Genomic DNA, 26,036 nt, shown 5'->3' with positions numbered 1-26,036 from the left:
CTCATTGGCTGCCCTCACCTGCCACTCAGGTGGATTTGCCTCTCTCATTGGCTCCCTCCAGACCCGGAGTGGGGCTGGCAGTACTGGGGAGTTTGGGAGCGAGCAGAGCAGAGAGCGGGGCCGAGCCTGGGTCAGGCAGACAGGCCATGCAGGGAAGGGAGGGCTTGGTACCTGGACGCGCAGCGGGGCTGCTTCCCCTCGTCCCGGCTATGTCTGTACAGCTAGTGCTCTATCTGTGCTGCTGTAGCGTAGATGCTGCCTACATCAGCAGAAGGGGGCTTTCCGCTGGTGTAGATATAATCCACCTCTTCAAGAGGGAGTAGCTAGCTGTGTCTACACTAGGGGTTAAGTCAACCTAACTACTCTGCACTGAGTGAAAAATGTCCACACCCCTGAGGGCTGTAGTTATGCCTAAATTTTAGGTGTAGACCTGGCCTGAGGCAAAGTGACTTATCTAAGGTTACCTCTTGCTCTAGGCCAGTGGCAGAGCTGGGACTAGAACCCACCCTTTCTGAGTCCCAGTCCAGTGCTCTGGCAGGTAGGCCTTCATATTATCTGGGTAAATAAGCATAGATGCCTCTCTATAATTTTGAAGAAAAACAGAGCCAAAAAAGGAGAGATCTGTAGCGGTGTTATAATTACTGTTAAAGTTTCTCATCACTTAAGAAAACATATATTGTCTTCAGCATGTTGTTTATTTTTAGAAAGAAAATTAGGTTCTTACTAAGTTTTTTGGGGAGGTGGGGGGTTAATTTGTAAATTTCATAGTTCCCAAGCAGCCTGTATTTTAAACTATAAAGTCTGACTTGGTCTTGTATGAAACCTGCTAGGGTTGTCATCCATCCTCAGTTTTTCAGGCTAGTCAAAAGTCTGCCCCACATTCTGCAATGGCTGCAGCTTGTAGGACATACAATCCTGAATGTAGTTAATGTGATCTCACATTACAATGTAATAATCTTTCATTGCTCGTTAGCATTGACATACTATGAATAATACCACTATGGAAGGGTTATTCCGTACAGTCTGATACAACCAAAACCCTTTGAGGCATGTGACTTTTAATTACTTAGGCCCAGACTTGCACCAATTTACATAAGTAAGTGTATCTGAGTAGTCCCATTGATTCAGGCTATATCTACATCTCAGACTTCTGCCATCATAGCTTTGTAGGTCAGGTATGTGAATACTGACATAACTGTGCTAGCAAAAGCCCTTAGTGTAGATGCAGTTATACTCACAAAACTGTGCTTTTAGTGATACAGCTGGTTTTGCTTCCAAGGTAAAAACTATACACCTCCGATATAACGCGGTAAGCAGTGCTCCAGTGGGGTGGGGCTGCTCACTCTGGCGGATCAAAGCAAGTTTGATATAATGCGATTTCACCTATAATATGGTAAGATTTTTTGGCTCCCGAGGACACCGTTATATCAGGGTAGAGGTGTACCAGTAAAAGTGCAGTTTTGTCAATATAAGCTGCATTCACACTAGGAGCCCTTTTCCAGTATAGTGCCTGTACTGGTAAAGCACTCTTACTGTAGACATGGCTTTAGTGTGTAAGTTGACATGCATTGATTTAGTTAAACTGGTGCAAAATGCTCTGTGGACATTCTTATTTCTGTTTAAACCCGATTATTTATGCTTCTTGCCCTTCAGGTTTTGCAATCAGGAGGACCAGAAATGTTTTTTTCTAAACAGAACCTTAGATTCTGATGTTATCATGTGACCGTGGGAAGCTAGAGCTCATGCCTTAATCTGGCTCTCCCAAGAGCACAGCTGAATCTCACTGACAAAAAAACAAGCCTGAGAAGTCCAGGAGAGCCCATGTGATCATATTTTCAACATCTGCACAGTCTGTTGTCCTTGGTATCCCATTTTGGCATCTCATGACGGTGGAGCTTGGCTTTTGGGCAGAGCTTCAGAGGGTACCATCCTTTTTCACTTTTTCTGTTCAAGCCCTGATTTGATTTTAGTGACAATTTTTAGATGAAAGTGACAATTGCCACCTAAATTTCTCTATAAATGTTACTAATTGGCAAAGCAAAATGATTATTTACCTGTCTGCCCACTAACTCTGGTAAATTTCTCTTCTGGCTCCACTTAAGTAATTGCACTCTCTACTGCAATTCAGGAAGAACACAGGTGGCTGATTGTGGTTAACAAAAAATAAAAATATGATGGTGTATTTTCTTGCTAGACAACCAAATCTAAGATCCAGGCCATCCTTACACAAATCATTTTAAAACATTTTTGGCCCCCTCATCCATTTTCAAATTAAGATCATAACAGAAAAATGCATTTTCCCGCACGTCTTTGTAACAAGCAAAGAATAAGGATTGCAGAATAATGTTGTACTCAGGATGACCACAATCCCATAACATGCTATTTTTAGAATAAGGGCCTAATCCAGTTCCCTTTGAAGTCAGTAAAAAGATGTCATTGGGCAAAGACCTAACTGAGCATTTCTAAATAAATAAGCAAACTTACATAGTTACAAGTTTACTTGAAAAATCTGGTGCCTCTCAACATAATAAAGAATTCACCATTTTGAGTGCACTTCCCAGCCCCTGTTGTCTTGGTGCCTGTGATGCTTCCCATGAACAGAATTTTAAAGGCCCAAGATGAGTTTTATGTTTTGATTCCATGAAAGTGTGCAATGTTTGAGTAACAACTGCTGGTGAAATTGTAACTTAATTTTTTTTTTTTTCATTTTTGTGTGGTTAAATTCTCAGCCATATTGTCTGTGTTTGTAAACCTATTGTTTATTTTCACATTCTTGTTGATTACAAATACAAAATTATTAAAACAATTTAAAATTCAGTGACCACCCAAAATGAATGTCCAGCCCAAGGAGTAAATTAAAATTAAACTGAAATAAGGCCACTTTAATTCTTTATGTCAGCCTCACACAGAAGTTTAATATAGTTTAACTAATCCACTTTAAGTTCACACCTTTAGTTAATTCAGATTAATTTTTCTTTGTCCCCATATAGCCAAGCCCCTATTTAAACTGAGTTTAATTCCATTCATCTTAATTAATTTAGGAAGTGAATTAAACTAAACTGAATTAAGACCATTTTAATTCTGAGCAAGAGTGTCTACTGTGATTTTAATGTGGTTTAACTAAGCCACTTTAAATCCACATTATTAATTAATTCAGATTAATTTTGCTGAGTGTCCCCATGTAGACAAGCTGTTAGATTCACACACCCTTATTAACCAGGACTTACAGACTTATTTCTCTTTTCAGGTGAATTTCTCCCTCTCCTTTCCTTTCTTTCCTCTCACTTTTTCCCTGGTTCTCTTGATTTTTTGTTATGTTCTATCAGTTTTCTTTTCTTTGCCTCACCTTCATGTCCCTCATACTGCTCTTCTCCCACACATTATCCTGCTTTTGATTAATGTTGACTCATTGACTCGAATGCCCTTTCCTTATCTTCTACAAATGGAAAGTCTGCTTTAGTCCAACTGCCCCATTCCAGCCATCATTTCTAGCTGGCTAATTCCAACTCTCGCACCTGTCTAGAGAATTCCAGCTGCCTACCCCCAACTGTCCAGTTCCAGCTGTCATTCCTAATTGCCCCATTTCAACTGCCAGTCCCAAACATCATTTCTAACTGTACAGTTCCCTCTGATACACCAAACTCCCCAAATCCAACAGCAAAGCTGTATCCTGACAATCCCTGGATACCATTGGCAGTGTGGCTTTTAGGATTATGGGGACTGAAAAATCACTTTTGTATACCTGCGTGTATTCCACTGCACTGCCTGCTGCACACTCCACAGTCACAGCTAAGGCTCTAAGTGTTGTTTTGGACAATCCTTCTGGGGTGTTAGAGTAACTAGAATTTCTGGTCTTGTGCTTCACTCTGTATTTAAAGGGTGTGGTTATTTCCCAGTAACCACACACCCTCTTGTGTGTTATTCCATACATAACATGCCTACTGCTGTGGAAAAATAACATCCTGGTTTCACACACAGTGTGCCTGATCCTGCAATAATTATGATTTTGATGAGGATGATATATCATTGAAATCCATGTGAGTTTTTCCTGTGTATGGCCTCTTGATCCTGGGCCTAATTCTGCCATTCTTATAAGTAATGCCTTCAGTGTTTGTGGACAAAGGTATTACTCTAGGTGAGTAAGGATAGCAAAATTGGACCTTATATAATACACAGACTTCAGCTGCAGGAAAAAAAAAAAAACAATTGTAAAGGAGCACTGAGAATATGACTTCTACAAAAGCCTGGAAATCCTCACGTTATCTAATATTTTTCTTATTTGAAAAAAATGTATTAGTGATGCCAGAAATATTTAGAAATAGATTTCTAAAGGCAAAAATGGATCCACATCAAGGTTCCATGCATGCAATTTCTAAAGATGGTTGGGCACTGTCAAGGTATTATTCCCACTTTGAACTTTAGCGTCCAGAAAGTGGGGACCTGCATGTACCCTTTTAAGCTTAATTCCTAGCTTAGATCTGATAGCACTGCCACCAACCAAAAATATAGTGTTTTGGTACACTTCCTGTCCCCCAAAAACCTTCCCGGGGACCGAGGAGCCTGATAAACTCCTTGGATCAAAAAACAGAGAGAATGAACTTTCTCCCTCCTTTCCCACCGAATCGTGTGAGTTCGTACCCAATGCCTGGGTTTCACAAGGAAAAAATCAATAGATCTAAAAAAAGTTTTAATTAAAGAAAAAAGAAAAATTATCTCTGTAAAACAAGATGGAAAATGTTTATAAGGGTCTTCAGCTTATATAGACTAGAGGATCCATCCCCTACTAACTGTAAGTTACGCAAACCGAGTAAAAATCTTCCGCAAATACACTATTAAAATAAATACAAACAAACATAAAGATAATCTGCCTTTATCTAGTATTATATTTTGACACTGAGAGATGTTTCAGAAGATTGGAGAAAGATGATTGCACATCGGCCCTTGCCCAAGAGAGAACAAGAACAAAAAACACAACACAAACAAAGACTCCCTGAAAAGAGTTGAAAGTATCTTGTCCTCTATTGATCTCTTCAGGGTGTCATTCCAGTTACTGAGCTTTTAACCCTTTACGTAAAAGACATAACTAACTATCTGTTTATACAGGCAACATATAATATCTTTAAAACTGCTACAACTTGAATATTTGCTGGTGCATTTACTTGAAAATATTATTTGCCTTGCACTTTTTTTAATCTTTGATTCAGTTTTAATTTATGTATTTAACATAGCATAAAGGACTTTAACAGAATTTCGAACTCTTCTTCCGGTATATATGCTGATGGTCTGTAATGGGCTCAGAAATTTAAAAAAGTGTAGAAACAAGATCAAATAAGAAATGAAATACTGGTAGACCAAAGATCATCTATGCCGTACCTGTCAACAGTGCATATGCCAGTGCTCAGAGGAACAGTAAAGGTATATAGTGATATTCCGTCGCCATTCGTTCTGCAACAGAGGCTAGGGACCATCTGCATCCTTTAAGCATTGACGGACCGATTACATGAACTTACCTGTTCTTAATCCGTAATACGCTGTAGAATCTCTCTGGCCAAGAGTTCCACAGTTGAACACTGTGTGTTGTGTGAAGTAATACTCCTTTGTTGTTTAACTGCTGCCTATTATTTTCATTTGGTGACCCACTAGGTTGTGTCTAAAAGGAGTAAACACTGTCTTAACTTACTTTCTCCACCCAATCGATTTTATAGACCCTATCTATTCCCGTAGCTTGTTCTTTCACAGATGAAAAGTCCCTGCTTTTAATTCTCTCTCAAATCAATACAGCATTCCTACGCTAAGCATTTTTGTTGCCCTTTCTGACTCTTTTCCAATTCCAATATATCTTTTTGAGATGAGGTGACCACATCCACATGCAGTATTCAAGATATGGGCGTACCATGGATTTATATAGAAGCGATATAATATTTTCTGTCTTCTTATCTATCCCTTAATGATGCCCAACATTGTTCACTTTTTTGACTGCTGCTGCACATTGAGCGGATGTTTTCAGAGAACTATCCACAATGACTCCAAGATCTTTCTTCAGTGGTAACAGCTAGTTTAGATCCCAACATTTTTTTTTGTATAGTTGGCATTGTTTTCCAATGAGCATTACTTTGCATTTATCAACATTGAATTTCAGCTGCCATTTTGTTGCCCAGGCACCTAGTTTTGTATCATCTGCAAATTTTGCCACCTCACTGTTTACCTCTTTTTCTAGATTATTTATGAATATGTTGAATAGAACTGGGTCCAGTACAGACCCCGAGGACACCACTATTTACCTCACTCCGTCTGAAAACAGACCATTTATTCCTACCCTTTGTTTCCTATCTTTTAACCAGTTATCAATCCATGAGAGGACCTTTCCTCTTATTCCATGACTGCTTACTTTGCTTAAGAGCCTTTGCCGAGGGACCTTGTCAAAGGTTTTCTGAAATATAAGTACACTATATCCACTGGATCCCCCTTGTCCACATGCTTGTTGACTCCATCAAAGAATTCTAGTAGCTTGGTGAGGCATGATTTCCCTTTACAAAAACCATGTTCATTCTTCCCCAACAAATTATGTTCACCTATGTATCTGACAATTTTGTTCTTTACTATAGTTTTAACCAGTTTGCCCAGTACTGAAGTCAAGCTTACCAACCTGTAATTGCTGGGGTCACTTCTGGAGCCCTTTTTAAAAATTGGTGTCACATTAGCTATCTTCCAGTCATTTGATACAGAAACTGATTTAAATGATAGGTTACAGGCTACAGTTAATAGTTCTGCAGTTTCACATTTGAGTTCCTTCAGAACTCTTGGGTGAATACCATCTAGTGCTGGTGACTTATTACTGTTTAGTTTATCAGTTTGTTCCAAAACCACCTCTAATGATAGCTCAATCTGGGACAGTTCCTCAGATTTGTCCTCAGAAAGCTTTAGTTTTGGTCAATATATAGCCAATGAGTTATTACTAACACACAGAAATTGTTACAGTGTATAACATCAAAAAGTAGCTAATGTCAGATTGTGTGCAAATATGAATAGCCTGACATTTTTTTATTCATGGTACTAGCTAGCGTCATTCCCTTAGTCTTTCTTTAACCTATTATTCTAGCATATAGAATAGTATTTGTTGTTATACTAGTCTATAAAACTACACTCAATTAATTTCTCCATATTTTTATGACAGTACAGAGAATACAAAGCTTTGAAACAATATTGGTGGTTAAAAGTTATATTTGTATTTTTGTTACCAGAATGCAAACATACCTGCAACCAGAACCCTTTAGTTTTGTTTTTTTTATATTTCAAGCTGGCTAAAAATAAGTAAGGAGAACTAAGGCTTCTTAAACCTCTTAACAGATAAAGTACAGCAGCAAAGCTATGCACAGAGATGTATTCACAACTGTAAGTGACATTCATTATGCTGTAATTGTGATGTTTATTGCAGTGTTCCTATAGCAGTGTTGGTCCCAAGACCTGAAGAAGACCTCTGTGTAGCTCAAAAGTTTGTCTCTTTCACTAGCAGAAGTTGGTCCAATAAAAGATATTACCTCAGCCACTTTGTCTCTCATGTTTATTGTTATTCATTCATAACAAAGAGCCAGATCGAAAGTCTTTTGAAATTAGTGGGAGTTGGATCAGATCTTGAGTGGTTTTTCAAATGTCATAATGATAATTTAATAATGTTATTAATGCAGTAAGTTGTAGGGTCAGAAGTTTTAAAGCAGCAGGATTCCATCAGAGTCTAATACTATAAAAAGTTTCATGCGTCTTAACTGAGAAATATTTATTCCTCTCCTTTGGTAAGTAAGCTAAGGCTATGAAGACAACATGTGAAGTGCAGCATGAGAAAGTCCAAGTTAACTGGCTGAACCTTTGGATGCAATTGCCATCTCATTGGTCAATGCAGGATTCTCTTGGAAACTAAAAACAGACATCTCCAGAAATGCTTCTGGAAGCTGCAAGCAGGAGGAATAGCATAAATGCCATCACGGGAATACAGATCGTAAGAAGAAAAAGAGATTATTGGGCAGTGCCATAATGAGGGTGAGGTGAGTGAGGCAGTTGCCTCAGGCACGGAAGGTGAGGGGCACAGAAAGTCTCTCCTTCAGCAGCATTTCGGCGGCAAGTCCTTCCCTCCGAGAGGAACTGAGGAACCTGCCACCGAATTGCCACCAGTTGTCAGCAAGAGAGAGGGGTGGCACGTCCGGCTCTTCGGCGGCGGGTCCCTCAGTCCCTCTCGGAGGGAAGGACCTGCTGCCGAAAGGCTGGATGTGCCACCCCTGTCCCTTGCCTCAGGCACAAAAATCCCTAGTTACGGCTCTGTTATTGGGAAGAACAGAACTGGAACCCTCTCAAATGGAAATCCATTTAATAGGAGGACATAGATACAGGGACAGATTTTTGAAAGCTTTCGATTCACAAAATGTGTGCCTAACTTTTAAATACAATTGCACTTACAGTTTGTGCATTTGCATATGAAAATAGCTAATTCTTGTTATGTGCATACAAGAACCCAATGCAATCATAGTAATTACATATGCAAAATCGAGGTCCAGTTGTGTAATCTTTACAATAATAAACATGCACTCCTGTGACACGTCTCACTGGCTTTAATGGGGCTGTTCACAAGACTGCAAAATCTGGCCTTAGGCATCCAGTCATGCATATATTGGCCTACTATAGATATAGATCACATTACAGATTTCACAGGTTGAATATGGCTTTTAAGGGGTTCCTGCGCTGACTTATGCCTGGTTTTTCCCTCCTCCCAAACTGAGAAAGCAGGTAATTAAATTCAGCCTTTTCTCTGTGTAGAGGGATATTTTTGGGAAAGTGGCTACTTGCTGTGGAAGCTCAGGGAGTCTCAAATATTTAGCCTTTTAGTCTTTTAAAATAAATCTTGAACAGAAACGTAATGTATATCTATAACTAAGGCTCTGATTCTTGAGCCAGGACTCACAAGTACTCTGCAGCCAAGCCCCCTCATTTCTGCAGCATTCTGGTGCAGGAGTGTGATGGGCTGTCTGCCCAACACTGGCTTGTAAGGGGTTAATGGAGCCCTAGAGAGGCTGCACAGAAAACAGCCAATAGGAGAGGGGCTGCAAGGAGCAGCCAATGAGGGCCAGGCAGGCCCACATAAGAGCTGCAGGGCCAAGCAGGTTTAGTTGTAGGGCTCTCTAGAGCTTGAGGATAGGGGTCTGGCTGCCTTGCAGGTGGAAGAAAGCTAGCATCCTAAACAGAGCAGGGCTGGGTAGGATTAGGGGAGTGAGAGCAAGCTCCTGGTTGGCTGCTAAGACTGGCATGCTGAGGAACTGAAGCAAGGATGAAGAAGGTGTTAGGACTGTAGGGAAGTGGCCCAGGGCAATAGACTGAGCAGTTGGAGGAGATGCAATACATGGCTGTCATCTTCAGGATCCCTGGGCCAGTACCCAGAGCAGTGGGTGGGCCTGGGTCCCCTCCCCATCCTTGTCACTGAGGAAGTGGCTGGACTATTGGAATGCAGTACATTCCCTTGGAAGGGCAGAGCACAGAGTGCGGCACAGCTGGAGAGCTGTGTCATGAAAATGATGCCATGGCCCTGGGAGTGATGAGGGTCCTGGAGCAGACATGACAGCAGTGAGACACCACCAGAAGAGGGTGCACTGGCTAACCAAGCTAATCCCTGGGACAGTCAGCAGGAGGTGCCGTAGTGGTGAGTTCCACCCCCTCACAGGTTGATTAGAAATTTTGTAGTGGATTCCAGTAATTTTCTGAAAATATATCATCATATTGAATTAAATATGAAGGTGAATATTATAATCTGTACTTATTTTAATGTTAAACTCAATTTTATACAGCCCCAAAACATTCAGTGTAGCACAGAACTGTATGCTGCAAGTGCACCAGCTCCATAGTATTTGTTGTTAACTAGGTATAGAAATGCAAAATTTATTGTGCATTCTACAAAAATAAGAGAAGTCAAGTATTTTTAGTTGAATAGTTCAGGGTAGAAACTAAAACTGGTGGAAAGGTTTCTTTGCCTTTCTTGTCCTTTAAGGGCTAGATTTTGATACGCACTAGTAAATCGCGTTACCCCACTTCAAGTAGTCTTACTGAGTAAGGTGCTGTTAAATTGGAGAAAAGGTATTAGAATCTGGCTCTTATAACATTTGTGTCTGGAATGGGTTTCTGAGATCAGTTTCAAGAAACTGGTTCTGAAAAGTCATTTGTCCATATGATATGGCACTAGTTAGTACGGTGAGACATTCAGTATCCTCTAGAAATGCCCAGAGATTGGATTATCAGGGGTGAAGCAGAACATCTCAAAAATGAGAAACAAATTCTTGTAGTAGAAATGAATTCTACATTTTAGCGGAAATGTTAGACACCTTAACTGCCACGTTAGGATATTTTTCAAGCTACACAGTGAGACAGGTTTCTGCGGCTCAATAGTGACATCTTGTGGCCACTTAAAACCAACACCCCCCCCCATTTTCTCTTCTAACCGCTTACATTCTTTGTCTGGTACAGTCTCTAAAGAGAAAACAGCTGTATGCATAGTGTCTCACCTATCCATTTCAGTTTTGTCCTGTCCTGCTTCACCTCTGATAATCCAGTCTCTAGGTATTTCTAGAGGATACTGAATATCTCACTAGATTAACTAGTGCCTTATATGGACAAATATGCACAAAGGACCAGAAATTTATTTTCCTGTGATAAAACAAGATTGAATTCATTTTTCTATAAATTGAAGACTAGTATTTTAGCTCACTCCACTGCTTACCGTCTCATTTGCTGTTTTTTAGACTAAACGAGTGAACCATTTGTTTTCCATATCCTATAAATCAGAGATGGAAGAGACAGTGTGTCTTCTAGTTTTATCTCCCTGCCAGTGTATGACTTTTTTTCTCATTGTACCCATCCTATTGTACACAGAGTGTACCAGGGAAGGCGGGGAGTGGAGATTATGGTGAAGGATGTTAGAAGCGTGGCAAACCCTCTTCTCTTACAAAAAGTGCACTGGATAGGATTCCACAGACTGGGCAAAGATTTCCCTTCTGTACCCTCCTCTGTGTTGTGTGTCGCCTGACTACCATTCTCTCCCAGAAGTGGCTACATTGCAGGGCTGCTGTAAATATTTAGGTTATGAACTAGCAGGTGATCCACATGCAGAATTCTCATTGATTTTAGCATTCAGTTGCAATTTGAGGACCAGGTTTATGGTTAGTACAGTAAAGCATTTTGGGCTTCGTCCAGCTCAGAGGTACTGTATAAATTCATAGTATGTATGACTCAAGTGCAGAATTCAAATGAGCCAGATTTCAAATTGGTGAGATTGAGACTTAAGTTTCACATAACACACCAAAACCCTTTGTCACCAGAGACCTAAACTGCCTCAACACCACAAAAACTCTATCACCAGAGTGTCTCCATCTGCCTCACCATGGCCAGCTGCTCAGTACTTGGCATCCAGGCAATGGTTAATTTGTAATGAAAGAGATGCCGGGGCTCAACCAATTTTTTTACATTCATAACTGATGCAGCATGCCCAGAGGTGCTGGGGCTATCAACGGCCAGGGCTATCAACTGACAAGCCTAGAAGTGCTGGGGCGCAGCCCTGGCATAAATTAAGCATTGCATCCAGGGTGCAACAAGCAGAACTCTGGCAGCTCCCCCGAGGCTTTTCGTAATAGGCGGCAGCGTTTGTCCCAAATCCAGGTTCTGTACGTCCACACGGGGCGGTTGGGAGGCCTGCCCCAGAAAAAGGAGCAGGCAGGATGAGCAATGCAGAAGCGGAGTGAGGGGCAGGCCCTAGGGAGTCGCTCTCCACCAGCCCTTACGCGTTGCTATGGGAACCACCAGCGCGAGGATGTGTCTGGAGCAGCGGGCGCCGCCGTTCCCCCACACGCCGGCCAAGCCCAGCGCAGGGCTCTAAGGCAGCGAGCGCGCGCTTGGCACGGACCTCGTCGGACCCCGTAGGGGGCGGTTCCTTCGGCTGCTGCCTCTGGTCTCTTAGCAACCGTAGGCCCGGCAGGAGCCGCTGGGCAGAAGGTCTGTGGGGGCCGAGGGCAGGTTGGGGTAGTGGCCCGGGCTCCCCGTGGGCGCTGAGGGTCTGCGGGCTTCCGTGCGGGCAGAGGGGCTCGCTGGGCGCAGGGCTGGCTGCGGGGGCCAGGCAGCAATCCCCTGCCCTTCCCCGGGGGCACCGGGGGGCAGAGTCAGCGCCGCAGGCGAGCGGGGTGAGGTGGGTCCGTCTCAGGGGGCAGGTCCTGCAGCGCTCCCCAGCGCAGCCCTCCCTGTTGCGAGGCTGGATGAGTGAGCGCGAGCCTCGTGTTGCTACCGTGTCATGCTGGTGGAGGGTGGGGGGCCAAGCCGAGGTGTCTTGCGCACACACATTCCTACTGACTGCAAATGGAGCGCTAGACGCGGCACGATCAGGCCCCTCATTTTGCTTCTCTTCCAGTGACATCCCGGCGTTAAAGAACAAACCGTTTAAAATAAGAACCAGCTCTTTTCTGCACGGATACCGCTGTGGTGTCTCACGTGAATGAAGTTTTCGCCAGTTAAAATCCATTGTCAGGGAATAAGCCTCCCATTTCTCGCGGGTGGTTTGACACGTCAGCCAGGACAAGTACTTCAGGTGTTTTGGATTGGACCCTAGCACAACTGCTTGTATATATTTTTATTTGATGAGCTCGTTAATGACCTGACATAGCTTGATTAGGAAATTATAACCTTGTCTTGAGCACTTAATTTAAACATAAGAGCATAGTACTGTACAAGACTTTGAAGTTTAGTTCATCAGGGTCAGAGTAAAAGGGTCCCAGGCTTCATTCAAGTGAACAGTGGTTTACTGCTTTTGGCTTCAGTGAACCAGTGTGAGTGGCTACAGGTTGCAGGATTGAGCACCTTCTGCAGCCCTGCATCTCCCACAATTTTGCTAGTCTGGGTGTTCCCCACCATGCTGCAGTTTCTGAAGGCAATTCAAACCTGTGACAGTGTTTGCTGGCCTCTCCTTCTCCCGCTTACCCAGAGGCACAGAAGTCAAGGGGCAGTTTATTTTCTTGTAATCTTTTTTTGGTCTTAATTTTTTTAACCATTTTCAGCCAATAGTGAGGCTTTTTCTTCTTTGTTCCAAACCTTCTGCATGGTTTAGGGTTTGTGCAGCATCAAGGCCACAGCTGTGGGGGGAGGGATAGCTCAGTGGTTTGAGCATTGGTCTGCTAAACCCAGGGTTGTGAGTTTAATCCTTAAGGGAGCCACCTAGGGATCTGGGGCAAAATCAGTACTTGGTCCTGCTAGTGAAGGCAGGGGGCTGGACTCAATGATCTTTCAAGGTCCCTTCCAGCTCTAGGAGATTGGTATAGCTCCGGTTATTAGCTGTGGGCAGCCCCTAGAGTAGTGCTTCCCTGCTGACCTCCTCTGCCCCCCTTTTAGGATGGCACAGCAGCTGTGCAAGTACCAGGCAAAGCAGAAAGGTGCTCAATATGTGAGGGAGCTTTCCCAGGCTTGGCAGAGGGTATATGTCCAGTTTCGACTGCTAGGACACAGGACTCTGAGTTAGACAGGTGTGTTGGGGCCCTACTCCCCCCAAATAGCCATGACTTCACTGCAAAAGCCACAGAGAGAACAGGGAGAGGCTCTGAGGAGGAGGACTTAGCCACATGAGGCAGAGGAGGAGGTAAGTCTTGGGGGTCACACAGGACCACATAGTTAAGACCCTTGCAGGGCTACTGGTCCTCTTCCACAAGTCTTGAAATGGGTCTTAAGCTCCTTAGGAAGAGAAGCAGGGCTTATAACCAGCCCCTTCCCTCACTATTAGAGCCAGGGAACTCTGATAATGAGACCCAGTCCTTGCTTGGGGGAGTGGGACACTGAAGGGAAGGACTCAGAGGGAGAAGTTTCTAGAGAGCTCCGGGTTGTGCACAAGACAAGCTGCAAAAGATTGTGTCCTGATTACAGCCAGGCAGTAATCCTCTTAAAGTAGACCAAAAAGTCAAAAAAAGCCCTAAAACTAAAAAGGGAAAGAAAATACAAAAAATCCAGAAGGTGCCGTCCTTTGACTTGGACTCCTCTACCAAGGAAGGAGAGATTTTCAGGCTTTGAATCTGAGTAGGACTTGTAAAAAATGCAACATTTTTTTTACCCCCTGTGAAGTTTGAGGTCATGTGCAAAAAGGCTGTGGTCACAGTCCAGATCCATCTTGAGCAGATTCCTGAGGATAAGCCTCAAAGCAAATACCTTTCCTCAAAATCTTAACCTGAGGCAGCAATTTTCCTGTATTTCTCTTTTGAGGATGCAATCAGGGAGGAATAGGAAAAACCTGATGCAGATACCATATTAACAAGCTTACCTTAGGGTCTGCAAGCTGCAGGAATCAAAGAATGCTCTTACTGAAGTCTCAGAAGGAGTCAAAGCATGCTCCACAAGATCTATAGCAGTGATTCTGCACCTGCGGGCTGCGTGCGGCCCAATTAGCAGATATCTTTGGCCCAGCTCAGCTCTGGGCTAAAGAGCTGGCCCGTGTGGGGTGCGGGTTCCCGACTGCCCAGTGCAGTGGGTTCCAGGCTACCTAGCTTCCCGGCTCCGTGGGGTCAGGGGTCTGGGGCAGCTGCCTGGTCCCGCAGGGTTGGGTGTCTGGAGCAGCCCCACAAGCTCTGGAGTCTGGGACTGTTGCCCGGCTCCAGGACAGCTGGCCAGCCCCACATGATGGGATTCTGGGTGGGCAGCCAGCTGGCCCCACACAGAGTCCTGGGTCAGTGTCCGGGCTGCTGCTGCCCTGCCGCCCAGCCCCTGTGGCCCAGATAACACATTGTGGGCTGCATACATGGCCCACAATGATAAAGAAGTTGAGAACCACTGATCTATAGCAACTTCATGGGCGAAAGCAGCAAGTGCTTCCACTGCCAAGATATGCAGAGCAGATACATGGGCATCAGCTAACACCTGTATCAGACTTTGTCTTCCTCATAGGCCATCTTTGACAGAAAGGTCTTCCAGGCAGTGGCCCAGTATCTGTGGGTGTGGGGGATTCCTCTTCTATCTCCTATGTATGAGTAATCTGTCAAATTTTAGAAAGGTAATATAACAAAAGATTCCGATATGTAATTGCATGTTCAGCTAACAATAATATAATGTAAGTATAATAAAACACTATCTTTTCAGTAAGGGAGAAGCACTGGAATTTTAATCTTGAAGCAAAGATGCAAGCGTTAATGCCTGAGCCTCAGATTTATGTAGAAAGAACCCTAGCCCTCATCAAACCAGATGTAATTGACAAAGAAGAAGAAATAGAAGATATAATTCTCAGATCAGGATTCACCATTGTTCAGGTAATATGCTGTATGTAAAACAAGGTTCTGCGCACTCTTGGTTTTGATTTGAAGTTTGTTTATGGTCTGATAAGCAAGATGCAAACACCACCAATTTGGTTGACTTAATGTACCCTTTCTACACACATACATATCATGCATCATTTGAAAGCTTATGTCTACTTTAAGATGAGATATGGTGTGTTGCTGTCACCTGGTACCATTACCATAGAAATGGGGATAAACAATAACACTAACATCATCATTTTAAAATGGCCACTGTGAAATATTTGCATTCATTTGTTAGTTTAACGAATCTATTTATTATTTCAAGAAATAAATTTGGATTTATTTGACCTCAGTGCATCATGACAACAATCAAAGGGTACAACAAAATCTAATACATTTGTACAGGTATGATTGAAATGTAACAGCACTGGTGACATTTCGAGTCAACATCATTATCATCCATCTTGTTCGTCATTGTGATCTCTGTCGAGAGGGTGTGAATTATCACAGTCTTCGTTATATCAGTAAGTACACCTTTCTATGCTGGGAAGATTGTTCTGCTCCTTGAGGTCTTTAAACCACGATTTGAGGACTTCAATAACTCAGACATAGGTTAGGGATGTGTTACAGGAGTGGGTGGGTGAAATTCTGTGGCTTGCATTGTGCAGGAGGTCAGACTAGATGACCATAGTGGACCCTTCTGACCTTGAGTCTGAGTACAGACGTCAATGATTGTGCAGCGATCCCTTGTTTTACAGACACAGATAAGATCTCGTATAAGCTCGGATGCCATTGGGCCCTTGAAGAAGCAGTTCATCATCCACCTATTTCCATCCATATTGCAATGGTGATCCAATATCTTGTTTACCTATGTGTGACAACATCTAAATCTGTGTTTGCCAAGCTGCTCTTTTGACATGTTCTTCAAACTGTCCTTACCTGGTGGGAGTTGGCCAGTGACTTTTCCTTTTTGATAGCTAGATTGAGGTACAAACAGCTCATGTCTCTGGGGGTCTCCTTTCCTTTCTTGCTCTGGTCATACAGCACTGCTACCAACTTGCTGTCCATCGGTTTCTCCCAGTTTGACAAGATCTCTGAAGCAGTAAGATCCCTTTGTTTTGACAGTATTAAATACGTATTTTTTCCCCAATACCAAATAGGGATGACAGAGTCATCCGGCTAATGTGTGTACAGCAAGAAGTTTGTTGCAGAAATCAGGAGTGAGTGAGTCACAAATTGCATGCACAGGTATGAAGCAGTGCTTGTCAGTATGCTGGTAATGGTGCCAGTTTCAATCTTCATGTTATCTTTGTGTTCCAGCAAGGGCCAAAATATCTGTATCAGGTGATCTAATTATTATGAGTTCTCTGACTCCAAGAAAGCCAAAAGCCATGTTGGCACATACATCATGCAGAAGTATCCTTGTATCCACTTGCTCTTCAGTACTGTACAAATCTTGAGCTTCTTCACCATGTCTGCTGATGGTGGACTTTGCTACTTCGCCATTGGAAAAGCCTCCAGCAAGGAGTGTTTTTGTTGGAGGTGCTCCCACACTCAGGTGCATTTTGAACGAAATGTTCACAGAGGAATTTTACAAGTGACTGTTTATATGCTACATGTAGAAACCTTTTTCATGGAAGCACAGAACATCCATCAATCACCTGGTATTTCTTGCATCCAGTCTTAGATCCTGTCCTGGCTCTCTCTTTATGAAGTTTTCACAGAGTTACAGTTGTCATATCTGTCAAGACTTCAGTTACAGAATCAGTTTTGTCAAATCCTGTTAGGACCTGCCTCAGGTACTCAGCAGCCAATTCATTAAATATGTGGAATTTGTCTCCAGCCATAATTTGTATGAAAACCATGTCATCTCTGATGTACATGGATTTCTTTGTTGCATGCTCTTCACTCGTGGATTTCTTCAACTTGAGTTTCCAGATGATGCCCTAATTAAGCTTTGTCTGCTCTTCTTAGAGTTCCATGAGCATGGAAGAAGGACAGAGACTTTGGTCCTATTAGGTGACTAAGAATGCTTGCCATTGAAACATCATCTCTGCATCTTGCTAAGGGCAAGGCTGTGCAGAAAATAATTTCTGGACTGATAGCTGCTATGATTCTCTCTCTCTCTCTCTCTCCCTCCCTCCCCCCTTTGTCAGAGTTACATTTGGTCTAGGCCATTTCAGCATAGGCGCTGACTTCTGCTCCCGCCGGTGGGTGCTCGACCCTGGCCCCACTCTGACTCCATCCCTGCCCAGCCCTCTCCTGCCCCTACTCCACCCGGTCTCTGCCCCTATTCTGACTCCTTCCCCAAATCCCCTCCCTGGCCCTGTCTCTTCCCTGCCTCCTCCCCTAAGCACTTCACATTCCTGCTCCTCCCCTTCCCTCCAAGCATGCCTCCAAACAGCTGTTTGGCGGCGGCGAGGCAGGAAGTGCTGGGAGGTGGGCAGAGGAGCGGGGATGCTGCGCACTTGGGAGGAGGTGGAGGAGGAGCTGGGGCATGGGTGTAGGAGCTTGGCTGCTGGTGGGTGCAGAGCACCCACTAATTTTTCCCCATGGGTGCTCCAGCACCAGAGCACTTACTGAATCAGCACCTATGCATTTCAGCTAATGTTTTGATGCCAGGTTTCTTGACTGGACTGAAGAGGCTATGTGTATCAGAATCAAGTACACCTCTCTCAAATCTCTCCATTTGTTCTTCACCAACATCCGCTATTTTCAGTAGAGAATCTTGTACATCTGTTACATGCAACCTAGTAGATATATTGATAAGCCTCTCTGAATGTGATTCAGGATCAAATGAGTTTTTGTCATATTGTTGATGACGTGGTTGGTGAGATCTCTCACATGTTCCTCATCCCTCTTCAGTACAGAAGCAAGGATTTGTTTGTGAACTTTGTATTCACTACTTGTTAGGCCACGTCTTTCTCTCGTAGCTTTTGCATATTCATGATAAGTTGTGTATTGTCATCTCTAACACCGGGGTGAAAGTAAGGTGGTACTGGTAAAAGGTAGCCGTCAGTACCGGCCCGTACCGCTGGCTTTAATGTCGCTGCCCTTTTTGCACCCTGCATCAGCGGCCCTGCAGGGTCCCTACTAGCAGGGTCGCCAATGGGGAGGGGTGAAAAAGGGGCAGTGATGATCCAGCAGGGCCGCCGATTGGGGGGCACAAAAGAGGCAGTGAAGTTAAAGTGGCCACCACTTGGGACTGGGGGTGGCAAAAGAAATAGCTGCCCTGGGGCTGCAATTTAAAAGGGCATGGGGCTCTGGCTGATGCTACTGCCCCAGGCCCTCTACATAGCTGCTGGAGCGCCAGGCGGCGTGGGCCAGGGAGCGCAGATGGACTGGCTGGGGGATGCTGATCTCCCCCAAGCCCTGCCCCTTCTGTCTGAGGCACTGCCCCTTCCCCATACCAGTAAGAGCTCCATTTTACTTTCACCCCTGTCTAACGCTAATACTAACCTGTGTATAAGTGTCACTGAATTCAAAAGCTAATTTCTAGAATATTTCAAAGGCTAGTACTGCATTCATAGGCAATTTATAAATTTAAAACCTTCTATGAGGCAGACTGGATGCTACGTTTATATGTACAGAAGCTTACAAATGAAGAAGCATTCCTTTACGAATTCACATATATTTATATCTACCCACTATGCAGTACAAATTATGGGCACACAATCTACTGTTACTGGTGAACAACCTTCAGTGTTAGACTGATCTGGTCAGCCAATTTCAACTGAAAAAATAGAAAACTATTATCATTTGCAACAGTTTGACAATTAAGAATATGCAATGTGAAGACACTTCATGTTAGTGTATTGCAAAATGTTGATATTCGTTGTCTTTGCCAAATGCTAAACAGCTGTAACTGATAAACACCACGTTTAAGGTGTTGAAATTAACTTAAACAGTAAAAACTGTAGTCATAGTCATGTTGTAGTATTTCTAGAACTGTGCAAAAAATGACACTTCCTCATTTTGGGTACCATAGTTTCAGGCTTATGACACCACGTGACAGCTCAACATCATGCTTTATCTAAACATACATAAAATAAGCTTTCAAAGGGAGGTACGATAAAATCCAAAAATATGGCCCTTTTTGGAGAACTGCCTCATGCCTAAGAGAAGTGATTTCAAAAATAGCATCTTGCTGTTCCATATTTATTGTCTCAGTGGGTTCTATAGGCAATAGCATCCCGAGGTTCCATATTTATTATACCTGGGAGTTCCATATAAAATGGCTTAGTTTACAAGTGGGGATGGTGGAACAATTTTTGTGGTGATCATGGAAACTATAGAAGCCATGTATTTGGTGTTTGTTATTGCTACTTCAAGCACAGGGGTGCGGCAGTACCCCCCAGCACTACTAGTTCCAGCACCACTGTTTTACAAGTCAGAACAAGACTCTTGTAACTGCCAGCACTGTAAATAAAACATAGTATCAGCAGAAGGAAAGATTCTGTTAGTACAAATGAGCTGGTAATTATGCTGCTGCTGCAAGAGGTGGAACAGAATGCAGCTTCCGTAGAAACATTGACTCTGCATTGCTGGCTGCAGGGAAAACATTGGGTTTACCAATAAACTCTGTACCCGTGCAGATACGTGCAGTGTTAAGCAACAATTTAAACTGAATCACATTTCTAAGAATACAGCAGAACCTCACCAAGTCTTTTCTCTTGTGTGCATTTGTTAAGTTCATTGCAATTCATTGGTTTGCAGTGGATTTCCCAGTCACTGCAGTTTTTAAACTCTCTCATTATAGAACAGAAGTGAATTAACCCTGTCACTTCAGGATGGAAGCAGAGCCACCACCTTCCCTTGCAGCCTCAGGAGTAGCTCTGATGTGAACCAGGAGCATTCTGAGCAGTGTTTGTCTCTTTACTGCCACAACTGCCAAACACCGGCCACCTGCTGCGTTGCAGGGGAGAGAGGAGAGAGTAGCTCTGGGTCCTCCATTGCCTGCTTCCCTGCCAGGCTGTTGGAGGCCCAGTGGGAGCTGGATAGAAGATCAACTGGCTGTGGCTGAGCCTATGGAAATGTCTAGCAAAGGATGTTGCAGGAGCTGTGGGGAGGGAGTTATAAAGAGTTGGCAGAGCCACCTCTGTGCTATCAGGAATTCCCAGTAGCAAACTGGTAGGGTGCCTTTGCTCCTTTTTCACTGCAGAAGAAGCATAGTGGAGCAAAGATATACCGCAAAGTGTAGATTGTGGTCTCTTGACCTCTGAATCAATATGTGTAACTCTCGGGCTGTGAAGGTTGGGTATCACTGGCTTAAAGTAATTACTGTTCATTGGATTTTAGGAACTGGCCTCTAGATGTCACCATTATACAGCTGGTGTTGAATTATTTTGTCTTTTTAGAGGTGGCAGTTCAGAAACCTAAGGGGAGCAAGTTGAGCTGCTCAGAAACAGCCTGATAGACAAGTAAACCCTTTTATTCTGCTAAGTTCAAATATTCCTTCTCAACCTATTAAATTCCAGCTACTAAAATAGTAGGTGTCAAGTATAGTATATTTGTGCTATGGAATTATATATGAACCTTTAATGGAGCGAGGACTAGAAAACTTTACTTTTTTTTTTTCCAAATTACATTTTTTTGTATCGCTTTTAGTACATCAAAGTCCCTCCGCCCTCCAAACATTTTATTTGCTTTACATGTAATGCATCAAGTTTCACAAAGATAAAATCTGAGACCTGGTAATGTAGGGTCCTTAAAGCTTTCTGTGAGGTGCCCAGTGACCTCAACATTAAAGTCAATAGTAACTGAAGGTGCACCATATGTCAGAGGGTTGGACTCAAAGAGCACAAATTTTCCTTTAATTTCTTTTGCTTGCTTTCTTTAGGGAATGTTGTATGCTTGCTCATTCCCCACTAATAATCTGCCACTGATCATCTAACCCAGTTTCTTGTATACAGTCTAAGTAGAATAATGCATTAGATCAAACATCCATTTAAAAAATGGCATAGTATGTTTATGGTTAAAAAATTGACTAAAATGACATCTTCTTACTCAGATGACCTACTCTTGTGTATATTCTGATTTGTGTCTGCTTAATTTACTGACAAAAAGTAAGTTTTTACTACTTGTAAGCACTGCAGAACCAATACAGCTCTGAGAGAGTGAAGTGGATTATTTGCCCAGTTGTACATCAACAGAAATTGACACTTCCATTTGCGGAATATTTGTTACTACTTGAGACAAATATAACTGATCTTTCAGAGCCCAGTTGAGCTTGCAGGGTTGGCGATCAGAAAAAAATGTTTTACGTGTACATTGCTGAGATTTTGTGTAGAAGCTACTAAGACACAAACATGAGATCCTGCAATACCATTTTGTCACATTTCAGCATGTTTTAAAGAAGACATAATGGCTGCTGGTGAATAGCTTAACATAGGACATTGGAGAGTTGTAATTCATTACAAGTGCTGAAAAATATAAATTCTGTAATGTAGCATTTTTATGTAAATCTTGGTGTTCAACCATGAATAATATAGTATATGCTTAAAATAGAAACTTACTTTTTCCTTTTCTTTGTTTTCTAGAAACGAAAGCTCCAACTAAGCCCAGAGCAATGCAGCAACTTTTATGCAGATCAATATGGGAAAATGTTTTTTCCTAATTTAACAGCATATATGAGTTCTGGGCCTTTAGTTGCTATGGTTCTTGCCAGACATAATGCTATCGCTTACTGGAAAGAGTTGATTGGACCCTCAAATAGCATAAGAGCTAAAGAAACACACCCTGACAGGTAATTTACTGAAGAATAGATTTAGGGTCAGATCTTGGCCTCATTGAAGTCAAGGGGAGCTTTGCAGTTCACATCACTAGGGTGAGGATTTCACCCTTACTGTACAAAATTAATAAAGGTTTGGGCCAACCTTTTTCATTTTGAAATTATGGCACAAAAAAGAAACAAAATATTTTGTTAACTGGAAAGATTTTGTTCATTAGACCTCACTTATTGTATCTATTGCAATCCGAGTGAGAATGTAAATACTTGGAAGGGATTTGAGAGAGCCATCCAAACACCTCTCTCTGTTGCTTTTAGTTTAAGAGCAATCTATGGGACAGATGATCTGAGGAATGCAGTTCATGGCAGTATCCGATTTTCCTCAGCAGAAAGAGAAATTCGATTCATGTTTCCTGAAGGTAAACAGCAAGTCGTCTTTAGGAGTGTATGGCTCCTGCCCTATTCCTACCTGTCTGTAGCCAGACATTCAGTATAGAACCTAGGCTCATAAAGGGGGTTTGAGAAATGTTTTAGAACAGTTTGGCCCCATTTTCATTGACTAATTAAACTATGACTGAGCTGCTATGCCATGTGGAGCAAAATGTATTTGACGAGCCACCCAAATCACAGTGATTGGGAATTAATTTCCCTTCTGCCTCACAGATACTACAAATGCCCCTGTATGGCATTGGAATTGAGGCAGGCCAATTCAGGGAATGGGAGGAACCGTGGAGCTACTTCGTTTCAGCACGTATCACTGGGAACAGAGTAGCTTTCTGAGTGAAAATCTGCCCCGGAGTTACTGTTGATCTGATATGGTTGAATTCCCTCTTCTGAGATTGGGGTACAGGGATTCATGCTCATCTACTGGTGGAAGGTCACATTGCAGTACAGTTCAGGAGCCAAGTTCCAACTGGCATGGACAAAGGCACCTGTGAGCTTTGAGGGACAGAGCCCTTTGCTTGTTCCATAGGTTGAGGGGAAAGATGACACAATCCTTAAAGGAGTGATTCTAAGGAAAATCTATGATTTAGATATTCTTGGAGTTTCCTATCCACTACACCAGAAAACCAAATAGGAGTAGCATGTGGTCCTGAGTTTAAAACCATTTCAGTTGGAACAATGTTTAAACAGAATTCAAACCATTTGAAAACCTGTCTCAAAGCCTATTGCAGGTCTTTTAGTATGAATGTTAGTCTCTCTTTTCCCCTGGAGATCATGCATTTTCCCTCTTCAGAATCCCATGTAAACCATTCTACCTCCTGTCCCTTGCCTTACAATAAAAATGCAATATCTGATGTAGATCCTTCAGGGTGACAAGAACCAGCTCCACAGCAGTAATGGGGCACTGAAGAAGTAGTCCCCAATGGACTCTCCTTTGCCCAATAAATATCCAGTGAAGTGGGTAGATCCTCAATTAGTCTTACTCTTCCCCCAGTCAACTAAAGGGTGCTTTTTTTTTCCCCCTGGACCAACAACCGCCAGTGTAGAATCACCCAAGATTCAATATCAAGGAGCTCCATCCCTCTTAGAATTGCTTTGGGGGCAACAAACTGCAGTAGCTCTATGTCATGGTGTATGTCTTGCAGAGAAGCCATACAGAGGGTTAAGTATTATCAACTACAAGGAAAATAAAACCACGGTTATAAACATTTGAAGGAAAGTAATTTTTTAACATTATAAGCAAATTGCTTTGCAATAATTCAACTCACATTGCTATTCTTTACAGTGATTATTGAGCCAATTCCAGTTGGACAAGCTGCTAAGGATTACCTGAACCTTTATGTCAATCCTACACTACTAGCTGGGCTCACCGAGCTTTGTAAGCAGAAACCAGCAGATCCATTGGTACGTACTCTGTCATACAAAATTCTTACCTTGTGTTATGTTTGCTTTATGGTGACGTTCATAGTTCCTTATAATATTTCGAGGAAAGCTGCTTTGTCTCTTTGTTTGGTAGAAATCAAGGGCCAGCTAAGGTACACGGATGTCAAATATCATCTGCCTCTCTACCTAGTTTTAGCTTGGAGAAACCAGGTACCAGATGGCATGAATGAGGTTAAATGCATTGTGACAGTTTGCTAATGCTGAGAATATGTGGTGAAGCTTTGGCAGCTTTTTAGAAATAAAAATATGCAAGCTCCCTCAAAAGAGATTTTTGTGTATTAACTTCTGCTATACATGCTACAATTAGTAATATCCAATTCACTGCTTATCTTAGGTATGGACTCTCCTGGTCACGTGATCACGTTCACCCTTGTTAACATAAACTTTGACCCCTGAGCAGTTCTCCAATGAAAGCATCTACAGGTGTCCAACAGTTTTCTTATGACCCCTTTCCAGTCAGCTATACTGCTGCAATGAATTCAGTATAAATGCCCAAGTCACTGACTAAACCTCTTGACCTTCTATCATCATTAGTCCCCTTAAATAAGCATCTTATCCAAGGCCCATTGAAGTGAATGGAAATATTCCCATTTGACTGCATGAATTTTGGTCCAGGACATAAAATCTTTAATTTTCTCTCAAGTTGAAAATGTAGGAGTCTTCCTTGCCCCGTAACTATGCTAACTTTTTATTCCTACATCATCTTGTCTGTACATCTGTCATTACTGTTCTTTTTGTCTTGACTCTCCCTCTGCTGAAATACTTATTCTTGTTGTTGTTTTTAGTCATGTCTCCAAGATGCAGTAACCTATAACCTCTGCCTCCCAACTGCACCACTTTTTGTCACTGTGTATGAATTCAACTGTTTTGTGTTAAGTGTTCAGATCTGCTCAGTGCCTTAATCCCTTAGCGTCTTGAGTTTCAATCTTCCCTGTAACCTGCTAGGATTATTTTATTTAGTCTACCTGTCTGTAACCCTTGACAAATCATTAATCCCTGCTTGCATTTCCCTTCTACTACTCTATCTGTTCTCCTCTCCCTTCACGGTACTGTAAGCAGTTTACTAGTACTTAACACTTGATATCCACTAATTAGTGTTCAACAGCCCTATAAAGTATGCAAGTATGTGTGATAAACTCCATTTTAACAAATGGAGAAATCAAGGCAGAGAGGTTAAGTAATTTGCCTAAGGCCAGAGTCAGTCATTAGCAAATGGAATTAGAACTCAGCATTCCTGCCTCTCACATTTGTGCTTAGATACCATTACAGTTTGCTAGAAAATTTACATGATGTGCTGCATTTTCAAAAAGTACCAGAACATCAAATTTGTTGACTTCTCTAGGGCTCCATTTCCTGCCTATGAGGGTTACTGTAAGATACTCAAACATGACTGCAGTGTAGAAAGTTGTGACGCTGACTTTGTAGGAAGGGCTCAATGTGTTGAAGTAGCTGGCAGTGTTGATAGAACTGACACAATTAATAATACTTTTCTGTAAGCGTTTGAGTGCATATTCTGTTTTCAAAATAAAATCCTCATACTTATTATTTGTATTGAGATAGGGCTAAAATGCCCCTGTACAAACACTTATATAGAGAGAGTCCCTGACATGGAAAGTCTAAAATTCATTTTAAGCAGCTCAAGACTGAAGAGCAATATGTAGTATGAACAGATTAAAAAGGCAAATTTGGTAACTAGAGTTTATGGTTTACTGTAAACTGAGATGTACAGTTCTGCATACTTTAATAGTGTCTCAAACAAAGGGTGTATTTAGCAGTGTCTGTCAGAATAGTGCCCCTAATAAAATGAGTCAGTTTTTATGGGAGTGAAATGGTTTTTAATGTTTTCTTTATATAGTTATAGAAGTGACATTGAAGATCTTTTCATCCTGTAGATTTGGTTTGCTGATTGGTTGATAGAACATAATCCCAATAAACCTAGGCTACAGCAGCGGATGACCGTGGAAGAACTTTAAGGATGAAAGTCCAATGGAGATTTTGTCAAATGCTATCAAATAAGATGCTTATTAGTATCATTTTAAGTGTATCCTTTGAATTTGTAATGACGTTATGTGAAATAAATGTTATAACCAACTATAAATTGACTAGTAATCATTGGATAAGTTGAACTTGTAATT

The 26,036-nt window shown here is 42.3% G+C and overlaps 1 protein-coding gene across 3 annotated transcripts; it reads left to right on the top strand.

Moving 5' to 3' along the window:
* Positions 1-7,806: 7,806 nt before the first annotated feature.
* Positions 7,807-26,036, top strand: NME5 (NME/NM23 family member 5). 3 transcript variants are annotated; one of them, XM_032777931.2, is made up of 6 exons: positions 7,807-8,039; positions 15,133-15,299; positions 21,827-22,032; positions 22,333-22,433; positions 23,744-23,862; positions 25,794-26,036. In XM_032777931.2, exons 2-6 carry the CDS (start codon positions 15,171-15,173, stop codon positions 25,872-25,874), a joined length of 636 nt encoding a protein of 211 aa, XP_032633822.1. In that variant the 5' UTR covers positions 7,807-8,039; positions 15,133-15,170; the 3' UTR covers positions 25,875-26,036. The 3 variants fall into 3 exon arrangements, with proteins under 3 accessions (XP_032633822.1, XP_074924397.1, XP_032633824.1); XM_075068296.1 differs by lacking the exon at positions 7,807-8,039 and adding an exon at positions 12,248-12,282 and having other exon boundaries at positions 15,137-15,299; XM_032777933.2 differs by lacking the exon at positions 7,807-8,039 and adding an exon at positions 13,556-13,648.

This window comes from Chelonoidis abingdonii, chromosome 7 (genome assembly GCF_003597395.2).
Source record: "Chelonoidis abingdonii isolate Lonesome George chromosome 7, CheloAbing_2.0, whole genome shotgun sequence".
NCBI classification, from domain to species: domain Eukaryota; kingdom Metazoa; phylum Chordata; order Testudines; family Testudinidae; genus Chelonoidis; species Chelonoidis abingdonii.
Note: the sequence above shows the minus strand (reverse complement) of the source record. Positions and strands in the feature narration are given on the sequence as shown.